Source organism: Hylobates moloch, unplaced genomic scaffold (genome assembly GCF_009828535.3).
Source record: "Hylobates moloch isolate HMO894 unplaced genomic scaffold, HMol_V3 SCAFFOLD_15, whole genome shotgun sequence".
NCBI lineage: Eukaryota > Metazoa > Chordata > Mammalia > Primates > Hylobatidae > Hylobates > Hylobates moloch.
Window position 1 is genome coordinate 53,236,514 of NW_026652290.1, and position 22,008 is coordinate 53,258,521.

Genomic DNA, 22,008 nt, shown 5'->3' on the forward strand with positions numbered 1-22,008 from the left:
TAAATGATACTAAATGACAGAAGTACACCTTGTTAAAAACAGACTGTTAACAATACCAAACTCTGATAAAAGATATGTACTTAAAAATCTGTTTGTTATGATGTAATTCAGCCTTATAGGTAAATAAGAAACAATCAGAAGTTTATCAGCCCTCCATCTGCTTGGATGTCTGTTTTCTAGTTTACAGAAGAATACGATAATGAATTTCTCTGGTTTTTCCTGTACCAACATTATATCCAATTACGTTTTCAAAGTATTAAATTATGTAAAGAATTTAGGAAATGATTTACATAAACAGACGTTTTCAATCATTTTTTCCTGAAAGATTATGCCATCTATAAATATGACTTTGATTTCTCTATGTGTGTGTACGTGTGTGTACACACATCACCTGAGTAGAATCCCCTAGGGGATACAGAACTTAATAACACCACTCCTAGCATTCAAGGCATTTACAAGAGAAGATGTCATAAACATAAAATAATAATGTCACAATAAAATATTTTCAGAAAAGGCTAAAGAAAGTAGATCAGGGGAGGGGCTGTGTCACATTTAAGCTGGAATAAGTTAAAGATTCATAGAGGTTTTTGCATTTGCCTATTGTTTAAAATGGCAGAAGTAGAACTCAAAAGAATCACTTTCTTAAAATTAACTGTTTACTTTTAAAAGACAATCAAGTTTTAATAATATTACTATTCTTAAAAATTACCTTCTTGATGGGAGGATCTCAGGATTCCAATCAGGATACCTATTTTGAAAATAAACAATATTAACTAACAGCTAAAATAAGACTGAAAGGCTGAATTAATCTTTACCTGTAATATATCGAAAGGACTTTTCACAACCTTTATTGGAAATAAAATATTTTGAGTGTTTAATTCAATAAATAATCAAAGTATTATGCTAATAGGTGTATCAGGGAAACACAATCCCCATACTTTAACGGCCTAAACTTTCATTTAAGTAAAACGGCCAGCATATGCACAAAAGTGTTAAGACGTACAAGATACAAGCTTAGGTTAAGGGTTAAAAGAGAGAAGACAGTTCATCTACTTTACAGAACTCTAGGGAACACCACTCTTATCATATTCCATGTGGCAACTCACAGAATAAACATGAATGGTGCCCCTTAACTTGCACCAAGTAGTCCTCTTAAACGTATGTCCAGTGTGAGGAATCAGGAGAGAACTCACAGAAAGGGTTTGCTTTTCAAGTAGCCCTTACAAAGATCTATTAATAGGAACGGATCAGGTTAAGATTTCATGCAGTGGCAATATGTAAACTAAGATTGGAGGCAAAACATTGGTGTTTTGTTCCAGGAAATGGTCTAGCTACAGCACAGAAATGATGAAAAGGAATTATAAAGGGGGAAACTTGGACAGGCTGTCTGTTGTTTCAGGTACAGACAAATTACGAAGAGCCTTAAAATCAGGTAATGAGGTTACACATAGGAAAAAAACAATGGGAACTTAACGAACATTTTTAAGAGAGGATAACAGGAATGTTTTCAGAACACGCGTAAAGGAGTATCTGGAATTAGGGGAAAAGATGAGAGCTGAGATATTTAGAAACCAGGCATGTAGAAGCCACAATTATAGCCCTAAGAGTGAGACTAACACAAGATGGAGTTTATAGGAAAAAAGAGAGCCGAGGACAGAATCTTAGGCACATCAACAACTTTAGAGTAAAGCAAAGAAAAAAAAAAACAATAAAGGATTAAGGAGTAATCACGGAAAAACTAGTAGGAGAAACAGTATTATCATAGAAGCCTAAGAAAAAGGCTATATCTTCACTCTCAACTTCTAGAAAATCTGAACTCTAAGAGGCATCTGGACATGCTGATTATATTAAATAAATAAATCACTACATTTAAGAATATAATTTCAGGAGCAAGGTGGAAGCCAGGTAAGGAAATGGAGGCAGCAAACTTCTGACAAATCACCTAGAAGGAAAATAAAGTTAGCTCAAAATTAAAGTGGTTTGTCTTGGTTGCTATTTGCCTCAGACATTGTTAATGAGCTAACCCCACAGCAATTCTCAATTCCCTTTTCCCTTGTTTGCCTTTACTACGATGGCTAAAAAAGCTAAATATTTGCTTTCCCACTATCTCTAGAAGATAGCCAGTGGTAAGTTCTAACCAATGAGACATAGGTACAAAACCCCTGACGGACATCTGAGAAAGCTTCTGCCTCATTCTTCCTAGAGAATAGATATATTGTCTGGAGCATCTTTTAATTATGAGGACAAACTGTGAAGACAAAAAAGTTAACTTTAATCCAACATACCCATCACCTAGTGTCAACAATTCCCAACATACGGATAATTTTGTTCCATCTATTTCCACACTTCTAAAAACTTTCATTGCTCTGTACCATCCAGGAAGATAAATTCCTAGTCTTACAGTGATTCAAAGCAAATCTTTTATCATCAAACAAAACTGGGTTTCACTGTAGGTGCTGTCATTTAATGGCTATGAAACTTAAAGCCAATTACTTAGTATGTGTAAGCCTTAGCTTTCTCACATGTACATGCTGAAAATGAAGGTGATTAACAACACATCAAAGTTATTAAATTTCCAGAGCTCTCTAGTTTATGGTTCACAAGAGCTTGAATACTAATATTCAAGAACTGGTAATAACAGTTGGGCACACAAGAGCTTGAATACTAATATTCAAGAACTGGTAATAACAGTTGGGCACAGTGGCTCATGCCTGTAATCCCAACACTTTGGGAGGTTGAGGTAGGCAGATCGCTTGAGCTCAGGAGTTTGAGACCAGCTTTGGCAACCCTGTCTCTACCAAAAATACAAAAAATTAGCTGAGCGTGGTGGCAGTCACCAGTGGTCCTAGCTACTCAGCAGGCTGAGGTGGGAGGATCACTTGAACCCAGGAGGTGGAGGTTGCAGTGAGCTGAGATAGTAATAAATAATATTGTTGATCTTCACTAGGTTCAGGTTCACCAAGTTTAGACCTGTTCACTAGGTAACACATGTTCTCATCTCTGCTGCCCAGGTAGAAAGATAAAGCATGTATACATTCTGCAAGCAGAATCTGGAAACACCTCTATACTGCCCAACTAGTCAAAAATGAGCTTCAGAAGCAATAACGCTCCTAACAAAGGTGGTATAACGTAACTATTAAGAGCAAGGACCTAGTTAACTGATATTATCTTTGTCCCAATGTGATGCAATAAATACACATCACCAATGAAGTATTTGCAACAAAAATGTTCTCAGTGAATTTAATGCTAAGGAAACAAATAGGAAACTATAGAAAGTGGGACACTCAACAAGTTTCCCAGACATCTCAAGGAAAAAAATCAACACCATAAAAACATCCTTCTCAAACAAAAAAAAGATGACAAACAAAACAAACAAAAAACAAAACAAAGAGTAGGCTATTCTAGATTAAAAGAGACTGTAATACATAAATCTTAACTGAATACTGGACAGGGGGTATGGATGGGGCAGACAAGAAGAGTTATAAAAGGCATTCGGAAAAGAAATGGGAAAATATGAATTTGGCTTATATATTAGAAGGAAATGTGGAATTATTGTTATCTCCTTAAATGTGTTGTATTGTGGTTATGCAGAACAACGTCCTTATACTTCAGAGATAGATGCTGAATTTACAAATGACATCTCATAATGTCTGCAATTTATTTTCAAATAGTTCAGAAAAAAATGTATGAAGATATAATAAAGCAAATATTAACAAATGGTGAATATAGATGAACATATAAATGTTTTTCTTCCTTTTTCTCTTCAATATTTTATTCTGAAAATTTTTTAAGCCATAAAAGAGTAAATAAATAAGATAAATAAAGGCCCATGAGCTAAACTAGTTCCGTTTAACTATGTGCTGCAGGATGGTAGGGAAATTGTCTCTGTGCCTCACTTCTCTCACTGATAAAATTAGGAATAATCCTTATACTTAACACCTTGTAGATGGTTTTGAAGACTAAATCAATTATGTAAAGCACTAAGAATGCCCAGCACACAATAAACATAGCATAATTACCTATTTTTAACACTAAAATTCTGATGCACTGTATCTTTCCTCAACTACTCGTGTCATAATCCAGAAAGGTCCAATAAAGCGCCAGAGAGAGTAAGCCATAAGAAAAGAAAAATCTAAATATACATCAATGGAGGAATGAGTAGAAAGAAGGAATATCCCCATAACACAGCTTAAAAGAATAAAGAATGCTTAGCCCAAGCACCTAACCAAATCTAATTTATTTATTAAATGATTTTGCAGTGGAGAGAAAGTCATGAAGCAATTATTCAAGTGCATACAACCTGGATGTGATGGTTAATTCTGGATGTCAACTTGACTAGATTGAGGGATGCTTAGATGGCTGGTGAGGTATTGTTTCTTGGTGTGTCTGTGAGAGTGTTTCCAGTGAAGATTAGTCTCTGAGTCAGTGGGCTGAGTAAGGAAGATCTGCCCTCAATGCGGGCAGGCATCACGCCACAGGCTGGGAGCCCAGATGGTACAAATAGATGGAAGAAGGTGGAATTCCCTCTCTCCACCCCTCCTTCCCTCAGAGCGGGATGCCCTTCTCCTCCTTGTTCTTGGACATCAGAACTCCAAGTTCTTTGGCCTCTGGTCTATGCAACTTGCATCAGCAGGCTCCTGGGGCTATAGGGCCTTCTGCCTCAGACTGAGAATTATGCTATCAGCTTCCTTGGTTTGGAAGCTTTTGAATTTGGACTGAGCCACGCTACCAGAAACCCAGAGTCTTCAACATGCAGACAGCATATTGTGGGACTTCTCAGCCTCCATAATTGTGTAAGCCCATTCCCCTAGTAAATCCTCTCTCATATATCAATACATAGGCATACCTCAGAGATACTGTAGATTCAGTTCTAGAACATCACACTAAGCGAGTCACAGAAGTTTTTTGGTTTCCCAGTGCAAATAAAAGTTACGTTTAGACTATGCCAGTCTATTAACTGTACAATAGCATGTTTTTAAAAATGTACATACATTAATTAAAAAGTACTTTATTGCTAAAAAATACTGATGATCATGAGCCTTTGGCAAGTCAAAATCAAAGATCACTGATCACAGATTGCCATAACAGGTATAGTAATAATGCAAAAATTTGAAATACTATTGAGTGTGACTCAGGGACACAAAGTGAGCACATGCTGTTAGAAAAATGGCACCGATAGGAAAGAGTCCTGACTGGCCCAGTAGAGATAAGAAAAGGAGGAGGCCCTGGATCTGCCATTGTGATCAGAGTGAGGCCAGGTGGAGAAAAATGTGCAGAAGGAAAGAAACTGTGAAGGCATCATGAGGCCTGGTTAGGAGACACAGCCTGGAGAATTAGGAAAGATATACTGTTATTTTAAATTTCAAACCACAGTTACCTGTATAACGAAAGAACCCTTAAGCCCCACAATAGGAAAAAGTGGAAACTGACCAAGAGGATGCCAGGTCAAAGGATATATCCAGTTGCAGTTCTTACCAGCATACAGGTGCTAATACACACACTGTTCATTTTCAGCTTCAGCTCTTGATAGCTTTTGGCAGCAAAAGCACTGCTCAAGGCCCAGACGAGAGAGCGATTTGGTATTTGGGGAAACTGATTAAGATGGATTCTTGAATGGTACTCCCCAGAAGATACATACACATATATGTTCCAACCCCTGGAACTTGTGAATGTTACCTGATTTGGAAAAGGATCTTTACAGATGTAATCAAACTGAAACTCTTCAGATGAAATCATCCTGAATTATCCAACGGGCCCTAGATCCAATAGCCAGTGTCCTTCTAATAGCAGGGCATAGGGAGGTTTGAGAGAACAGAAGGTGGTGTGAAGACAGTAGCAGAGATAGGACTGATGGGCTACAAGCCAAGGAATGTCAACGATTGTCCCCAGTCACTAGAAGCTAGGAGAGATGCATGGAACAGATTTTCCCCCAGAGCCTCGGAAGGGAATGGCGGCCCAGCTAACACCATGATTTCAGACTTCTGGACTGTAAATAGAAATTTATTCTCTCCCAGTTTAAGTCAAAAAGAAAAAAGAAAAAGAAAAGAAAAAAAGAAAAATGGCATCAATAGACTTGCTTGACACAGGGTTCCCACAATCTTTCAATTTGTAAAAAAGGCAAATTATGGGAAGTACAATAAATCAAAGTGCAATAAAATGAGGTACGCTTATATTTATATATATCTCCCCTATTCATCTCTGTGGAGAACCAAAATACACTTGATACGGTTAAAAAATAAATAGAGTAGAACATTAAAGTAGCAGGCATGGAAAGCAAATGCTTTAAATCAGGGTCCTAAGTACATGAAAAAAATAATAGGCTTACCTACAATAAAGGCTTTAATAGGTATATACGTGCTGTTTGCTCAAGTAAATTAACGTTGTTATAATCCTCTTACTAGCATGAATGACTCTCTAAAATAAGTAACTCACTCCCACCCAACTAAAAATTCACCTTCGTAAGAATTAAGACATCCCACTGGGTACCTGTGGGAAAATGTTGCTTAGGAGAGATTTTCGATTTTCGACTGTATTCCTTACAGTGGCAGTAAGGCATATCCAATTCAGGTAACAAATTATCTCCCCATGATAACCTATGTTTGTCTTTACAGCATCTATATAGGGTAGTAACCCAATTTCCAGTCTTAGTGCCTAAGATCCAGATGACGCTTATTTCACTCTCAACACCAGTAGACATATGACACAAACCAAGATGGACTACCCTATTCCCACAGCCACTATAATGCGTTTAGGGATGGACAACTAACCAAAATTGAACCAGAAGAATCAAAACAAGGATTTCTGACAGAGTTATGGAGAAAGAAGTTGCTTTAAAGGAAAAAGGTCAGACGGGAGGCATATGTTCTCAGAACCTCCCGAGGCTGTGTCACAGGGTGAGTGAGGGGTGGGATAAGGAAAACAAAAACAAAAACAAAAAAAACTCCTAGAAATGCCAGCTATACAGATCACTTATATCCAGAACCGTGGGGTCCATTTTGCTATGTGAAAGAAGTGTGTCCAAGATTTCATAAGGCCAATGCAAAAGACAACAGCTAAGAAAGAAGTATTTCTGACACCAATTTTTATCTGAGCATCCAATACAGCTGGCTCCTGAAACTTATTAATAGAACCACCAACCTCATTTAAGCTTCCCAGTTAAGTGAGCTTGCAAATTCTCTTACTTTAAAAAAAAAAAAAATTTTTTTTTTTTTTTTTTTTTGGAACAGGCTGTTGCCCAGGCTAGAGAGTGCAGTGGCACAATCATGGCTCACTGAAGCTTCTATCTCCCACACTCAAGTGATGCTACCACCTCAGCCTCCCAAATATTATAACTACAGATGTGTACCACCATGCCTGGCTGATTTTTTTATTTTTATTTTGGTAGAGACAAGATCTTGCTGTGTTGGCCAGGCTGAACTCCTGAGCTCAAGCAAGCCTACCTGCCTCAGCCTTCCAAAGTGCTGAGATTACAGTCATTAGCCACTGCAACTAATCTGCAACTTTAATCACTTACGACCAAAAGGATTCTCAATAATAATCTCAAATCCATTTGCCCAATAACATGTTACTCTCAGTCTGGTGGCTAGGAACTGTTTCATGGTACTAAGGAAGACAGAGTTTAATTTGATGTTACTCCAAGAGATACAGGAACACAGTGTTAAAATCACACTTTTTCACCTCTGTGGCCAGTAAGGAAACCTTCACAGGTGCCCTGTCTTTAAGAAAAAGGTGGAAGAATTGAAGAGCCAAGGTTAAGGAAGTAAAACATCTAGCTTGTCCATCCCTTACTTAAGGTATATTCTGAAAACTGGTTCTAAGTCAGAGAAGAGCTTTAGGTCCAAAATTGAATACTGGTGTTTGGTTTGCACTGATTTTCAGTTATTTGTCCTATGGGAAGAGGTGGAGATAGGAGAAGAAAGGATACCTGCTCTGATATAGATAAAAGATCCTGGGGAAGGTAAGCCAGCAAAGAATGAACTAATGACATAAAAAGTTTACCTACTAGGAATTAAGTCAGAAAAGTGTCAGAGCAAAGGATATATTGAATTCTACCATTTTGGAAAAATATTAAATATACTTCCACAAAACTAATATTTTTAAAAGACAATAGCTTTCCAAAAATATTTTTCTCCAAAGTATTATACTAAGGGTATTTAACAGTCACATCTGAACATTAACTATTTTGTAAATATGCTATCTATAATAAAAGAAAAAAATGTTCTTACTGTTGACGTAACTGTCGACAGCTCTCAATATGAGTAGACGTATTTTGATGCTGAATCCAATCCTATTGTAAAAGGAGAAAAGTGTTGAAATTAGAATATTCCTCATGTTGACTAATGAATTAGGCTTTTAAAAAAGACAAAGAATTTCTTTTCAAAAATTAAACAAACGTACTCATAAACAGCATTTGGCTGCTCAGTAAAATTTTCACAAAAATTAAAGGCCTTGAAACAAATGCACTTAATACCATACCTCACTGATCCCATTTGAAAATATTTTAGTATAGAAAACATTTTAAAAATCATACTCGTGGATGCTCATTTTGAAATCAATATATAAACTTGGAGAAAATAAAAGCATGGATCAGAAAAAACTTACTGCAAATATAAAAACAACACACCAGAAAACACCAAAAAATCTATAAGTAAAATGGTATCTGTGAAACAGCATCTTCAAAATACAATATTTCAATGATAAATACCTCTAAAATTCACGCTAACAAAATCAACAATCAAAAAATGCCGCCGGGCACAGTGGCTCACGCCTGTAATCCCAGCACTTTGGGAGGCCAAGGCGGGCGGATCACAAAGTCAGGAGATCGAGACCACTGTGAAACCCTGTCTCTACTAAAAATACAAAAAATTAGCCGGGCAAGGTGGCGGGCACCTGTAGTCCCAGCGACTCGGGAGGCTGAGGCAGGAGAATGGCGTGAACCCGGGAGACGGAGCTTGCAGTGAGCCGAGATCATGCCACTGCACTCCAGCCTGGGCGACAGAGCGAGACTCCGTTTCCAAAAATAAAATAAAATAAAATAATGCTACCTGATAGACCAGTACCATTCCATACAAGGTACTCACTATATTGGCAAATAAATTAGGAAAAACATGGGAGAAAACGCTACTGATCAAATCTATTTTCAAAATTTAAAAGCAAAAACATTTCAAAGATACAATATCCCTTACATATAGAGCTTTGAGCTTTACAATTAACGAAATGCTTTCTTTTTTTTTTTTTTTTGAGACAGTTTCACTCTTGCTGCCCAGGCTGGAGTGCAATGAGGCGATCTCAGTTCACTGCACTCTCCACCTCCTAGGTTCAAGTGATTCCCCTGCCTTAGCCTCCCTAGTAGCTGGAATTAACAAGCATGTGCCACCAAGCCTGGCTAATTTTTGTATTTTTAATAGAGACAGGGTTTTACCATGTTTGTCAGGCTGGTCTCGAACTCCTGACCTCAGGTGATCCACCTGCCTTGGCCTACCAAAAGTGCTGGCATTGCAGGCGTGAGCCACCATGCCCAGCCCAAAATGCTTTCTTATACATTACTTCATTTACAAATCAATCTGTCCTAAAATTACAATGTGTACCCATAAATAACTCTGGAAGACACATCTGGTTAAAAAAAAAAAAAGCCAATACAGTTTACAAAGATACAGTTTCCAAGGTGAAACAATTAGTTAAAAGCAATATGTATGTTACTCAATGTTTTACTGTTCCTCCAGCATTTGGAAAGGCAGAAAACTTAATAACTCTGTATTTCAACACTTTGCTTAAGGAAAATGTTATTATTTGTTTCCATTTGAAACACATTTTAGTTTAGGTCATTAGAAGTTTCCACAGTTAAAACCACGGTTGACAATAATTTTGAATTCTGCCTTGGCAAGAGCTATCTGAATGAAGGTACACTGATTTGCAATGCTCAGCATCAATTTAAACTCAGCAACAAGGTATGACAAATCCTAAACTATTTCATTAAGCCATGGAACTGATTGTGGACTACAAAAAGAAATGTTTGTACATCCTGTTTAATAATACAAATAGAAAGCTAGAAGAAGATTCTCTAGTAGTACTAAAACCCATATTTTTAATATTAATTGGACATTGTTTACATCAAACAGACACACTGGTGCAGGCAGTGGGTTGGGCATGATTTATTTGAACCATAAAGTGTTTTATCTGAATATGTTGCCAACATTTAATAATCCAGAGATTTTTACCCCCAAATCCAGATTTCCAGCTTTTCTTGAAAAAATAGGAAGATACAGTAATACAGGATATCATTCTTATAGCAACTATCACCTGAAGATGATGGCTGCCCTATTTAAGATATACTCTTCTCAGTTCAACACACACATACACACATTCTCTTACGCTTGCTTCACAAATTGACATTACTTAAGTTCAGTAAATACACCCATCCCACCCCCAACTTCTAGACTCTCTAGTAATAGATTCCACATTAGATAATAGTCCAAAAGCAGCACTACCTCCCCAGAGAAAAAGTGATAATTACCTACTAGCAAGAGATGCTGCAAGGACTGTACAGAATTAGGCAGGCTCAGAATGAAACTGAAAATACCTACTCGTGTCAGGGCTCACTCACTATTCTCATCAGTTTTTTATTGTCGGTACTTTCTCAAACTGAATTATTTCAGTCATTATGACACAGCTCTAAACCAAGGGAAGTTTCTCCTTTAAAATCTGAACCCCAATTTAACAAGCAAATACATTTCACGTTCTCAAAGTACATCTTCACAGCTATAGTTTCAAAGACTCGAAGGTGGGGAATATACATATTGTCAGATTTACTCAGTAGGAAAAAGTTTACAATTGGTAATTTACATTTATTGGCTTCATATTTGTCATATATACACACACAGGAACACTTACGAGGCTGCAAAATATATCACAGAAACGAGAGGCAGTGTGTACCATCAAAATCCATCTTCACAAATCCCTATCATTTGGCCACTTAGCAGTGAAAAATTCATTACTTAGATGAGCCCCATTCTGTTGTGCTGTCTGTTAAAAGGTGTGTGTGTTTTTTAACGGCAATCTAGGTGAGCTCTAATGATGACTAAATGATTTCCTTTCCTCTCAAATTTTTACTTTTATCCTATTAACCCAGGTTTTTACCATCTTATACTTGAACAATTAAAGAAGCTTCCAAGTGGAAGTCCTACTCCACATCATCTCATTTCTATTTACCCTGCATACTTCAGTCAGGTCTCCCTAAAATATACTTCTAACATGTCACTTCACTTATCAAACTTATTTAGCTTTCTAATGCCTCTCACCTCAAGTCTAAACTCCTAGGCTAGCTCTTCAAGGCCTTTCATACTTATTTCTAATATGCTTATCACTCCTTCCCAACTGCCTCCTACCACAATGAAATGTAGTCTTCTCTCTGGACCTTTGCCTCTCTGTATGTTGTTGCCATCCCTCCTCTTTTTCTTTCTTTTTTTTTTTTTTTTTGAGATGGAGTCTCGCTCTGTCACCCAGGCTGGAGCGCAGTGGCGCGATCTCCGTTCACTGCAACCTTCTGCCTCCTGGGTTCAAGCGATTCTCCGCCTCAGCCTCCTGAGTTGCTGGGATTACAGGTGTGCATGACCACACCCGGCTAATTCTTGGATTTTTAGTAGAGATGGGATTTCACCATGTCGGTAAGGGTAGTCTTGAACTCCTGACCTCAAGTGATCCACCCATCTCGGCCTCCCAAAGTGCTGGGATTACAGGCAGTGAGCCACCGCACCCGGCCCCCTCCTCCTCCTTATACAGGTATATCTAAAGCCTCAATTCAAGGCCCATCTTCAACCTACTCCATGAAGTCTTCTCTCCTACATCATTCTAGTCAAGACAGACTTAGTGCATTTAGTAACTGTCATTCCATTAGTCTAGGCTATGAAAGTCTTTTGATGTCAGGATGCATATTTATACTTCTTTTTAAACACATACTGCTACAAATACAATAGTTAAAATAATTACATTGGTAAATTGGTAATGATTAAATTGGTAAATTGATGATGCTGGCCTGAGTGATACACGCCTGAAATCAAGATAGAAATCTCTGTCCCCTATAGCATATCCAAACAAGTTAAATAAATCACAAAACCACTTGTTGCCTTCTAATTGTTTTAAATGTCTTGGGTGCATAATTTCTCTCCTCGATAAGACTGAATAAACTGCTTAATAACATCTAAAATTTTACACAGTTCCTGACTTCTGCCCCAGTACCTAATTGGAGTCAAGTACAAAACTGGTATCCATAAGTACATACTAAACTAAATGTACACCTTTTCTACTCTACAGAATACAAAACTTCAAGTTCTTCATTTACAGATGTATTTTCTTGGATTCATTATGATTAATTAAAAGTTCAAAATAAATTTTAAAAAATTATGTGGTATGCCCAGTCACAAGAATACAGACAGACAAACACTCAATTCACTACTTAGGCCAGGGCTACTTACAGATTACAATTAGGTGATATGAATTATTCTAAGACTTTCCCTTGTAAGGACTTTGCTATCCCTTCTGATGGAATAAGGCAACTATTATTTTAATAGAATTTGGCACATCTGGCTAAAATGGGGTAGAATGCTGCTTTCTTTCGCTGGAGTTAACCTTAAGAAAATAGCAACAGATCTAATTATCAGATTCATGTTGACAAAAACCTAGTGAGTGAATAATGAAAAGAAAATCAAAAGGCAGCACTGGAAGAAAAGAACAAGAGCATTAACACATAGATTTTTAAGCCTAAGTATACAACCAATTGCAGGCCATGGCCTTGAATCAAAGCTTTTTCCTATGTTAGTATATTCCCTTCTGACCTTTTACAATCTAAATCTATAAATCACATTACTAAATAGAAGAAACAGTGATTGCCAACCATACATAAGTAAATAAAATTTACTTGGAAATTCCTGCTCAAATCTACCAATGATTACGACTGAACAGTATGTTCTACATTATAGTACACTTTACTGCCTCTGCAAAATACTTCCTTCTAACTATACTATCAAAGTACCTAAATCTTCTTTATTTTTTAAAGATTTTTCTCTACAAATTTCTATCATCTTACACTATTTTCTGAGTCCACAGCTGGTCCCAGAATAATTACTGCACGTTGACTTATTTTTGCTATGAAGTTATTTTAGAAAGTTTCTTCTCAAAAAATACTAAAAATCACTAGTCTACATAAAGTCAGGAAATATTTAAATCAGCATTAATTGTCTTTATCCCAAGACAGGTATATATGTGCAAGGCTATAATATACTGTCTCTTAAATGTGTGCATTACAAATGGGTTATACCATCACTTCAGTACAAATGGGTTATACCGTCTCTTTGTATTTTTATACTAACAGATCTTTTTAGAGAAAGGTGATTCCATGTGACACTGTCTTATAAGTACACAGCTTAAGTTACATACATTTTACGTTGTGTAAATGGGATAACTAAAAGTTCAAAATAAATGGACAAACTATTAAAATATGGTGTGCCCGGTCATAGGAATACAGTAAGCCTAATACTCAATTCAGTACTAAGGCCAGGGCTACTTAAGATTACAACTATGTATTGAGGTTGCAATTAAAATTACCTTCTGCCATTTCCTTAATGCCTAGTTAACAGCAGCATACATATCAGAATTTAGAGAAAACTTTGGCGCTGAGCATCATTATACAGTGATCTTTTTTGAAAAACACTCACCTTCAAATGACTACATTCTACGTTACACAGAGAACACAAATGTGGAAATATTCTTGGAGATGCTGCATAATAATCATTCATCATAGAAGGAGTTGGAAGTCTCTTCATCTTCTGGGCATCAGCATGTGAAAACTTTGGTAGCCAGGATGCTTTCACAATACCAAAGGGAGACCGAATGGGAATGTCAGCCTGTGACTGGTAATTCTTTTTACCTCCTCTTGATCCAACATGTACATTAGATGAATTAATCACAGGTTCATGTGGGATCCGCTCTTGCTGGCTTACAGATGAAATTAATTCCGACGAAAAAGGTTGCTGGTTCATAGATGGAGGAATCAGAGATTGACTCATTGTCTGGCTAACTGTTTGGTTAATGGATTGGTTGACAGATTTTATGGGTTCAAGGACTGGCTGTCCTCCCGAAATGTGTAAGCCTGACATCTTGGTTCCACTCTCAACTGAGAAAAAGGACCGATTATTGGAGGACTCACTGGGGAAGTCCATTTGGCGAAATACGTCTTCAACAGGAAACATAGAATTACATATCACATTTGGATTGGGAACAGATGCAGAAATGTTCTGCTGTGACTGAAATTCATTCTCGACTTCATCAGTTGGAATTTCAGGATCATAAATACGTACTTCAAGTGGATCTTCCGTGTAGCCATATTTGCTTGCATGCCCATAATCGATCACATTACTTGAAACTGCTTCACTACCAAGTGTTTCTTTATTTCTGCTCTGAGAAGGTAAATTAGGTAATCGGCGCCCCATTTTTCGCATTCTTATATCCCTCAAAATTAATGGCATATTTTCAGGAGTTAGTTGTTCATCAGGATAGCGACTAAGTTCTTCTAGGTCTTCATTAGATAATCCAAAACTTGCTAAGATACTTGAGGCACTCTCTTTTGTATAGCGGCTCTGTACTTTGGGACTCTGCTCTGTAACCTGTGTTACAGAACTCTGTTTCACTGCCACTGATGCAGATATATGAGGCTCATCATCCCATCGGCTACCATGAGGCTTCCCCTTCTTCTGTTGTGCTTCATGAAAATCCAGTTTTTCTTTGGTCAATCTTGGATCAGTTCTGTGTTGAGTTACCTGAACATTCATTCTCTGTGGTCCCATGTTCTGATAAGATTCATGGCCAGCAAATCTGTGTGGAATTCCACGTGCTCTCCCTGCTGGGTAAAATCTTGGGAGACCCATAGATCCAGGCCTCATAAATGGTCCAGGAGGCCTCATCCCAGAAGGGTTAGGTGCTCGTGGCCTTTGAAGTGGAAAGTCTCCTCGAGGATTAAACCTGGGTCTCGACATGGCTATTTTCAAGAAAGCCTGATTTAATAAAGTATAAGGTGGTGTTGAACCATGTGAGGCAACGGCATTCAGCTGCTGAAGCGCCAACTGAGTCTTAATCTGAGCAAAGTGCAAAGGAGATGGGCCCAACAGAAGTGGGTTTGCAATGCCCAGGTTCAAGGAATTCACAAGTGGTGCGAAATTTTCCAAGAATAACACAAAGCTGAAAGTTAAAACACAAATATTAGATCATTTTAACTCAAACTACTTCATGAAGTGGGTTCTACAGCCAGTGTAAAACATTTTGAAATAAAGCCATGAAACCATTCTGCATTTCATATACTTTCAGAGTAAGGGCTTACGAGGATTTAAATTTCCCAAAAACTTTCTCTTCTTTTCTTTCCTGAATGCAGAACACAAGCCCCAAACCTCAAGACAGAGTTCATGTACATTGTGTTGCACTGGGTGCTGTCCTAGGTGCTGAGCAGTAATTACAACTCCTTTTACATAATCTTGAAAAATACTGGGAATTTATTTCACGCTGTAATACTGGGGAAAAAAAAGATGAAGGCATTAAAATACTTACAAATGCACACATATTTAATATGCATGTTATCAGATATACAAATAATGAAAATAAGAACCGTAAGCCTAAAAGACCCATTTTTGTAAAACACAATCTTCCTTGGAATCAGCCTTGACATCTAATAAATCCCATAAGGCAATTAAACTACACTTATGTTCCTATTATTAAACAGTTGTTTCTTGTAAGATAAAAATTTGTTTCCAATAACTTGACTACAGAGTCTAAGAAAACAGTATGCAATGGCATGGAATTCATTATAACATAGAACATAATACGTAACAAAACCAGTAACCCTTCCCTTGGATTCCCTCCACAGTCGCGGTATAGACGAATATATATGGATGACAATAATAATTAACTTTATAGAGCACTGTCCATGTGTCAGTCAGCGTTCTATGAACTTTAAATGGAATGGGTCATTTGATGCTCACAACAGTCCTGAGATATGTACAGTTTTACAGAGGAAGACACTAAGGCACACACAGGTAAAGTAACTTACAAAGACAAGTGATTGTGCTGAGATTTGTATTCAAGGTTATCTGGTCCAGTAATCTGTGCTCTTAACCATTAACAGATGTGAGCAAAAGTATCTTACAGTTTCCAGGCACTTTATTAGTTAAAACTGGTTGCTGACCAGTTTTAACTGGTCATCAGACTGTACTACCCACTTCAACACTCTTCTCAGAAAACAGTACTTTAGCTACCATTCAGAACCAAAGTCAGCAGCCACATAACTTGCCTTTCCTCCTGCAATTAAAAAATGTATGAGCATGTAGACTATGCTGGTGCTTTCTATCAGGACCTCACTTTTATGTGTGATTGAAATGCATGGTGGAAAATGTGAGATCTTGAGGCATCTACAATTGTTATAAAAATCAACATCATGGATCCTATTTGCTAACCATCACTGTCTGGTTCAAGCTACAATTCCATCCATTACTTTACTATACACTTTTCTCTTTATTTATATATAATGTTAGTAATTGTTAATTTGGCTGGGAAAATGGTCTTCATCTGGTTAACACCATCCCTTCCAATCATTTCGCATGCTGCCACATTTAACCTTTGCAAAAGGACGTTTTTACCACACAACTCCTCTGTTCAAAAATCCACAAATATCCCATTCCCTTCATTTCTTAGCTTTATTGTTTAAGGTCCAACCAATCTAACCAATCTAATTTTATCAGGTATTTTTGCTATGCCTTTGTTCCTATTCTTCCCAACTCTCTTCATCTCTTCCAATCAAAAACAAACCTTGCCCTGGACGCTGACTTGACTTTATTTATCCTTCAAGGTCACCCCCATTCAACCTCCCTTGACTACCAATGCCAAGAGTGAGTCTTCCAATAATCTTTCCTTTTTTTTTTTCTTTTTTTAAAGACAGGGATGCACTTTGTCACTCAGGCTGGAGTCCAATGGCGCAATCTCGGCTCACTGTAACCTCCGCCTCTCGGGTTCAAGTCATTCTCCTGCCTCAGCCTCCCGAGTAGCTGGGATTACAGGCATGCGCCACCATGCTACCTGGCTAATTTTTTCTATTTTTAGTAGAGAAGGAGTTTCGTCATGTAGGCCAGGTTGGTCTGAAACTCCTGATCTCAAGTGATCCACTCGCCTTGGCCTCCCAAAGTTCTGGGGTGTGAGCTATGTCGCCCGGCATCCAATAACCTTTATTTATTGCTTGCACCATTTGTGGATTCTTACTATCTTATGTTTTTGCACTCATACACACATGGTCTTTTTCAACAACCTAATATCAGTTGAAGGTTTATGTTCATGGCTAAGTCTTATCCCCCAAGCATATAAACCCTACTCCTACTCAAAAGATCCTCAAATATTTGTTAAACTATCTAAGTGACCACATCCAAAGTACGCATTAGTAACATGCCCAGGTTAATTTTCAAATAAGAATGAAACACAAAAATACATCAAATACATAGGCTTTTGATTCACCAGATACAAGCTGCAGACACAAGCTTACCAAACAATGATACCCAAATTCTGTTAAAACGTTCATTTATAACAAACTCACGGTCTTTTTAAACAATCATGAATCATATGAAATTGTGCCTACCTTCTACATAGTAAAATCTCTTCCAAAAACAACTGTCTTCACCCAATCCTAAAAGATACGCATTGCGTATGTAAGCAGTTTATCATCTAGTTATTACGATGCTTTCTGAACCACGTATTCCATTTGGTGAAGACTCCTCTTACAACTTCATAAGCACAAGCTCTTCCAAATAATGTTTCTCCCCCAAAATAAAACAGCAAAGGAACAAATTTCAATCAGAGTGATCTAATTACTAAATGGAATTGTGAACAAGTATCATTTGGAACAATCTCCATTTTAAATTCCTTAAAGGCAAAAATCTACTGTGTATTTCCTAATGTGCCCAACATTCATTACAATGATTCAAGTACACATTTATAGAAGGTTAAGAGAACTGCCCTGGACAAACTGTATTCTCCAGAATACTAGAGTACTCTAAGAGTGGTCTTCTACAAAGATGTTCCCCGGCCAAGAAAGTTTGAAGGGCACCATACTTGCCTTTTAGAGGGGAACAATGTCTATTAGCATATTAAAGTCTATGAGAGGCCAGGTGAGGTAGCTCACTCACGCCTGTAATCCTAGCACTTTGGGAGGCCAAGGCAGGCCGATTGCTCTGTGCCCAGGAGTTCAAGACCAGCCTGGGCAACATGACGAATTCCTGTCTCTACAAAAAAAATACAGGTGGCTCACACCTGTAATCCCAATACTTTGGGAGGCCAAGGCAGGGGGACTGCTTTGAGCCCAGGAGTTCAAGGCCAGCCTGGGCAACATGGTAAGACCTCATCTTTTCAAAAATGAAAAAAACAAGCATGTTGGTTTTTTCCAACTAGCTACTCAGGAGGCTGAGGTGAGAGGACTGCTTGAGCCCAGGATGTCAAGGATGCAGTGAGCTGTTTCCACCACTGTACTCCAGCCTAGGTGGCAAAGCAAGGCCCTGTCTCAAAAAATTTATATAAATAAAATATCTGCCTATGACCTATATGCCAAATAACATATCTTCAATGGTTAAAAAAAAGTAAGCATTATGTTGCCTTTTCTTTGTGAATGAAATTTAAGGAGTATAATGGTCACCCCTTCTCTGAGGTGAATGCACTCCAAGATCCCCAATGGATGCCTGAAACCATGGATGGTACTAAATCCTATATATACTGTGTTTTTTCCTATACATCCATACCTGTGATAACATTTAATTTAGAAATCAGCTACAGTAAGAGATTAACAATAAAAAACAGAATTAAAATATAGCATAATATAAGTTGTATGAATGTGGTTGTTCTCAAAATGTCATTCTCATACTATACTAACCTATTTTTGGATGGTGGTTGACTACGGGTAACTAACTGCAGAAAGTAAAGCCATGGATAAGGGGAGACTACTGTATACTCATATTTCATTTGCACAATTTTCACTTTTAATTAAAAATGTTAAGTACATTTTTAATCATTTAGCAAAGTTTGTCTTCTATCATTCATATCCACTCCAAATAAAATGTTTTAACTAAAAAGATGCTTGTTATTTATACTTCAAGCTTTCTATTTATAAGGTATCATAAAGTTTCCTTTTGCAATTACATAATTCTGAAGCCTTATTTTTTCAAATTTAACTTAGGTGCCCCACCAACAGCACTTTTACTTTGTCACTTAACTTTTATGTCCTTCTCAATCAATTCAAGGGAATAAAATTCCAAGATTAAGTATCAGGCCATTCAAGATTTTTAAATGCTAAGTACTCCCAAGAAATTTTGAGAAAGTTTTCTTAGCAATAAATCTAGAGAGTAAGTTCAAATTCAGCCTTTATTCATACAAAATAATTACTGACATCATTGTTCTACGTAAGGAAGAACCAAAGATATTACAGCCAGATCTCTCCTTCATATAGCTAACATTCTACTTTTTAAGACGGGGCTAGTATCTCATAAAATAAGGGTAACCAAAATGATACAATATATAGTTAGAAATCTCTTGAAAACTTCCCTTTTCATGCTTCTGCAATTATAAAAGCTTGCAGAGAGACTGGAAACTGGTCAAACTATAGTACATCCGTATTTTCAGCATCCACTGGCAGGTCCTTAGAATGTATCTCCCTCAGAAAAGGGGACACTACTACGTAAAGGCTTTTAACGACCAGAATCAGAATCCATACAGAAAAGATATGAAATTCTTCTGGGTTGGAGGGAATTTCAGAATTTGGATACTAAAAGTAGAGGGCAAGCTGTTAATCTTTTAATTTTTTTTTTTTTTTTTTTTTGAGACGGAGTCTCGTTCTGTCACCCAAGCTGGAGTGCAGTGGCGTGATCTCGGCTCACTGCAACCTCCGCCTCCCAGGTTCAAGCAATTCTCTTGTCTCGCCCTCCTGAGTAGCTGGACTACAAGCACGTGCCACCACACCCGGCTGATTTTGTTTTTAGTAGAGACGGGGTTTCACCATATTAGCCAAGATGGTCTCAATCTCCTGACCTCATGATCCACCCGCCTCAGCCTCCCAAAGTGCTGAGATTACAGGCGTGAGCCACCGCGCCCGGGGGGCAAGCTGTTAATTTTAACAGGAGATGGTGTGATACAACAGGAAAATATGTGAGATTTTTTTGGTGGGGAGAGGGGAGCAGAAAGCAGTAAATTCAAATTCAAACTATAAAAGTCTGTCATCCATTTGTCAAAAAGGTCTATGACCCAAAAAGGTTAAGAAATTCTATTTAGGGGTGTCAGAATCTACATTTTTAAGGCCTCATTCACATGGTTAGGAGACAATCTAATCTCTCTTCTATTCCATTTAATTTTTAGCTACTGGCTTTCCTACACTGCCACATGCCTAATGCTTTCTACTGGATCATCACTTCTGTACATCTCAATTTTGCTAAACACTGCTTTTTGTTGTTTCTGTTTTACTTATTGGCAGGCAGGAACATTTAATAGGGAATGACAGTAGGTCACAAATTTCCTTCTTTTTTTTTTTTTTTTTTTTTTTTTGAGACGGAGTCTCGCTCTGTCACCCAGGCTGGAGTGCAGTGGCGCGATCTCGGCTCACTACAAGCTCCACCTGCCGGGTTCACACCATTCTCCTGCCTCAGCCTCTCCGAGTAGCTGGGACTACAGGCGCCCGCCACCACGCCCGGCTAATTTTTTGTATTTTTTTAGTAGAGACGGGGTTTCACCGTGGTCTCGATCTCCTGACCTCGTGATCCGCCCGCCTCGGCCTCTCAAAGTGCTGGGATTACAAGCGTGAGCCACCGCGCCCGGCACAAATTTCCTTCTTATAAGTTTCCATCTAAATCCTGCATGCCACTGTGGGGTGGGGTGAGGAGATACATCCTAACAGACCCTTCTTTTTCCCCTTTTTGATTTTAGTGGAAAGGAGTAAGCTCAGAATTATTCACTCAATGTATTAAGTATCTTCTGAGAGCCTAACACAACAGTCACCAGGCTACTTCCTAGTTTCAAAGCCAAATAAAATACAGTTGCGTTCCTATAGCCAAAGTGCTAACAATCTAACAGAAAAAAAAACAAATTTCAGTAAGGTTTGTCAGTATTATAAGGCTGAGGTATCAGAAAAGGAAGACAGAAATGCTTGAACTGAGTTTTGCAGGACTGCATCTTCTACAGTTTTGAGGAAACTAGTAGAAATGAGATTTCAAATAACAATGTCTTACTAAACGTGTTTATCAAATTTTCAAAAATTTGGAGTATCCTAAAGTCTTTGGATAAAATACTGTAAGACAGTAGTACTGGAAATGATAAAAAGTAAATTTTAACTTATTAACTACATATTTCTGACAAAGGCGTAATATTCAAGACAAAAAAAATAGCTTCAGCTAAAACATTACAATCTTCGCACCTTCAGGACTACTTGATAAAAGTCAGCTATGAAGACAGAAATCATCCCTTATGCCATATGTCAGCCACTGTTTTTAGTGGTTTTTTCAATCCTCTGCTCTCTCTATACCAATTCCCTTACCAAATTACCAAGACACATACACAAAAAAAATCTCCAACTATAAAATTCAATGCATTCCTGTCAATACTTCTCATACGTACTTTTCTTTTTCCTCTCACCACCATCATCATCCCAATGCCTTTTCTTTGGCTATTATAAACTTTAAATCTACAGTTATCTATGTAGATTCACAGATGCACTGGCAAAAAGAGGCAAAAGTTACAGGCTCAAGTGCCTAATGAGTAAAATAATGTGGCTGAGATTTTCTTTAAAATTATCTGGGCAGGGGTGAGGGAAAGAGTGAACATGTGTAGTGGGGCAAGGGGCGGTGGTGGTGGTAGATGAAGGGAATTTGATGAAGCAAGACACGTAAAAATACTGGTTGTGGAAGCTGAGTAATGAGTCCCTAAGAATTTATCTGTGCTTTTTTTACATTT

General features: G+C 37.7%; 1 protein-coding gene across 3 annotated transcripts in view; it reads right to left on the reverse strand.

Annotated features, from left to right (window-relative positions):
- ZNF638 (zinc finger protein 638) overlaps nt 1-22,008 on the reverse strand; it is a 98,049-nt gene that overhangs the window by 64,921 nt on the left and 11,120 nt on the right. For all 3 annotated transcript variants that reach the window (XM_032178386.2, XM_032178387.2, XM_058428927.1), the window contains 3 exons: nt 13,710-15,228; nt 8,226-8,287; nt 710-748 (listed from right to left, as the gene is read on the reverse strand). In XM_032178386.2, the coding sequence (XP_032034277.1) occupies nt 710-748; nt 8,226-8,287; nt 13,710-15,026 (1,418 nt within the window). In that variant the 5' untranslated portion in view covers nt 15,027-15,228. Of the gene's footprint in view, nt 1-709; nt 749-8,225; nt 8,288-13,709; nt 15,229-22,008 lie in introns of those variants that run through there.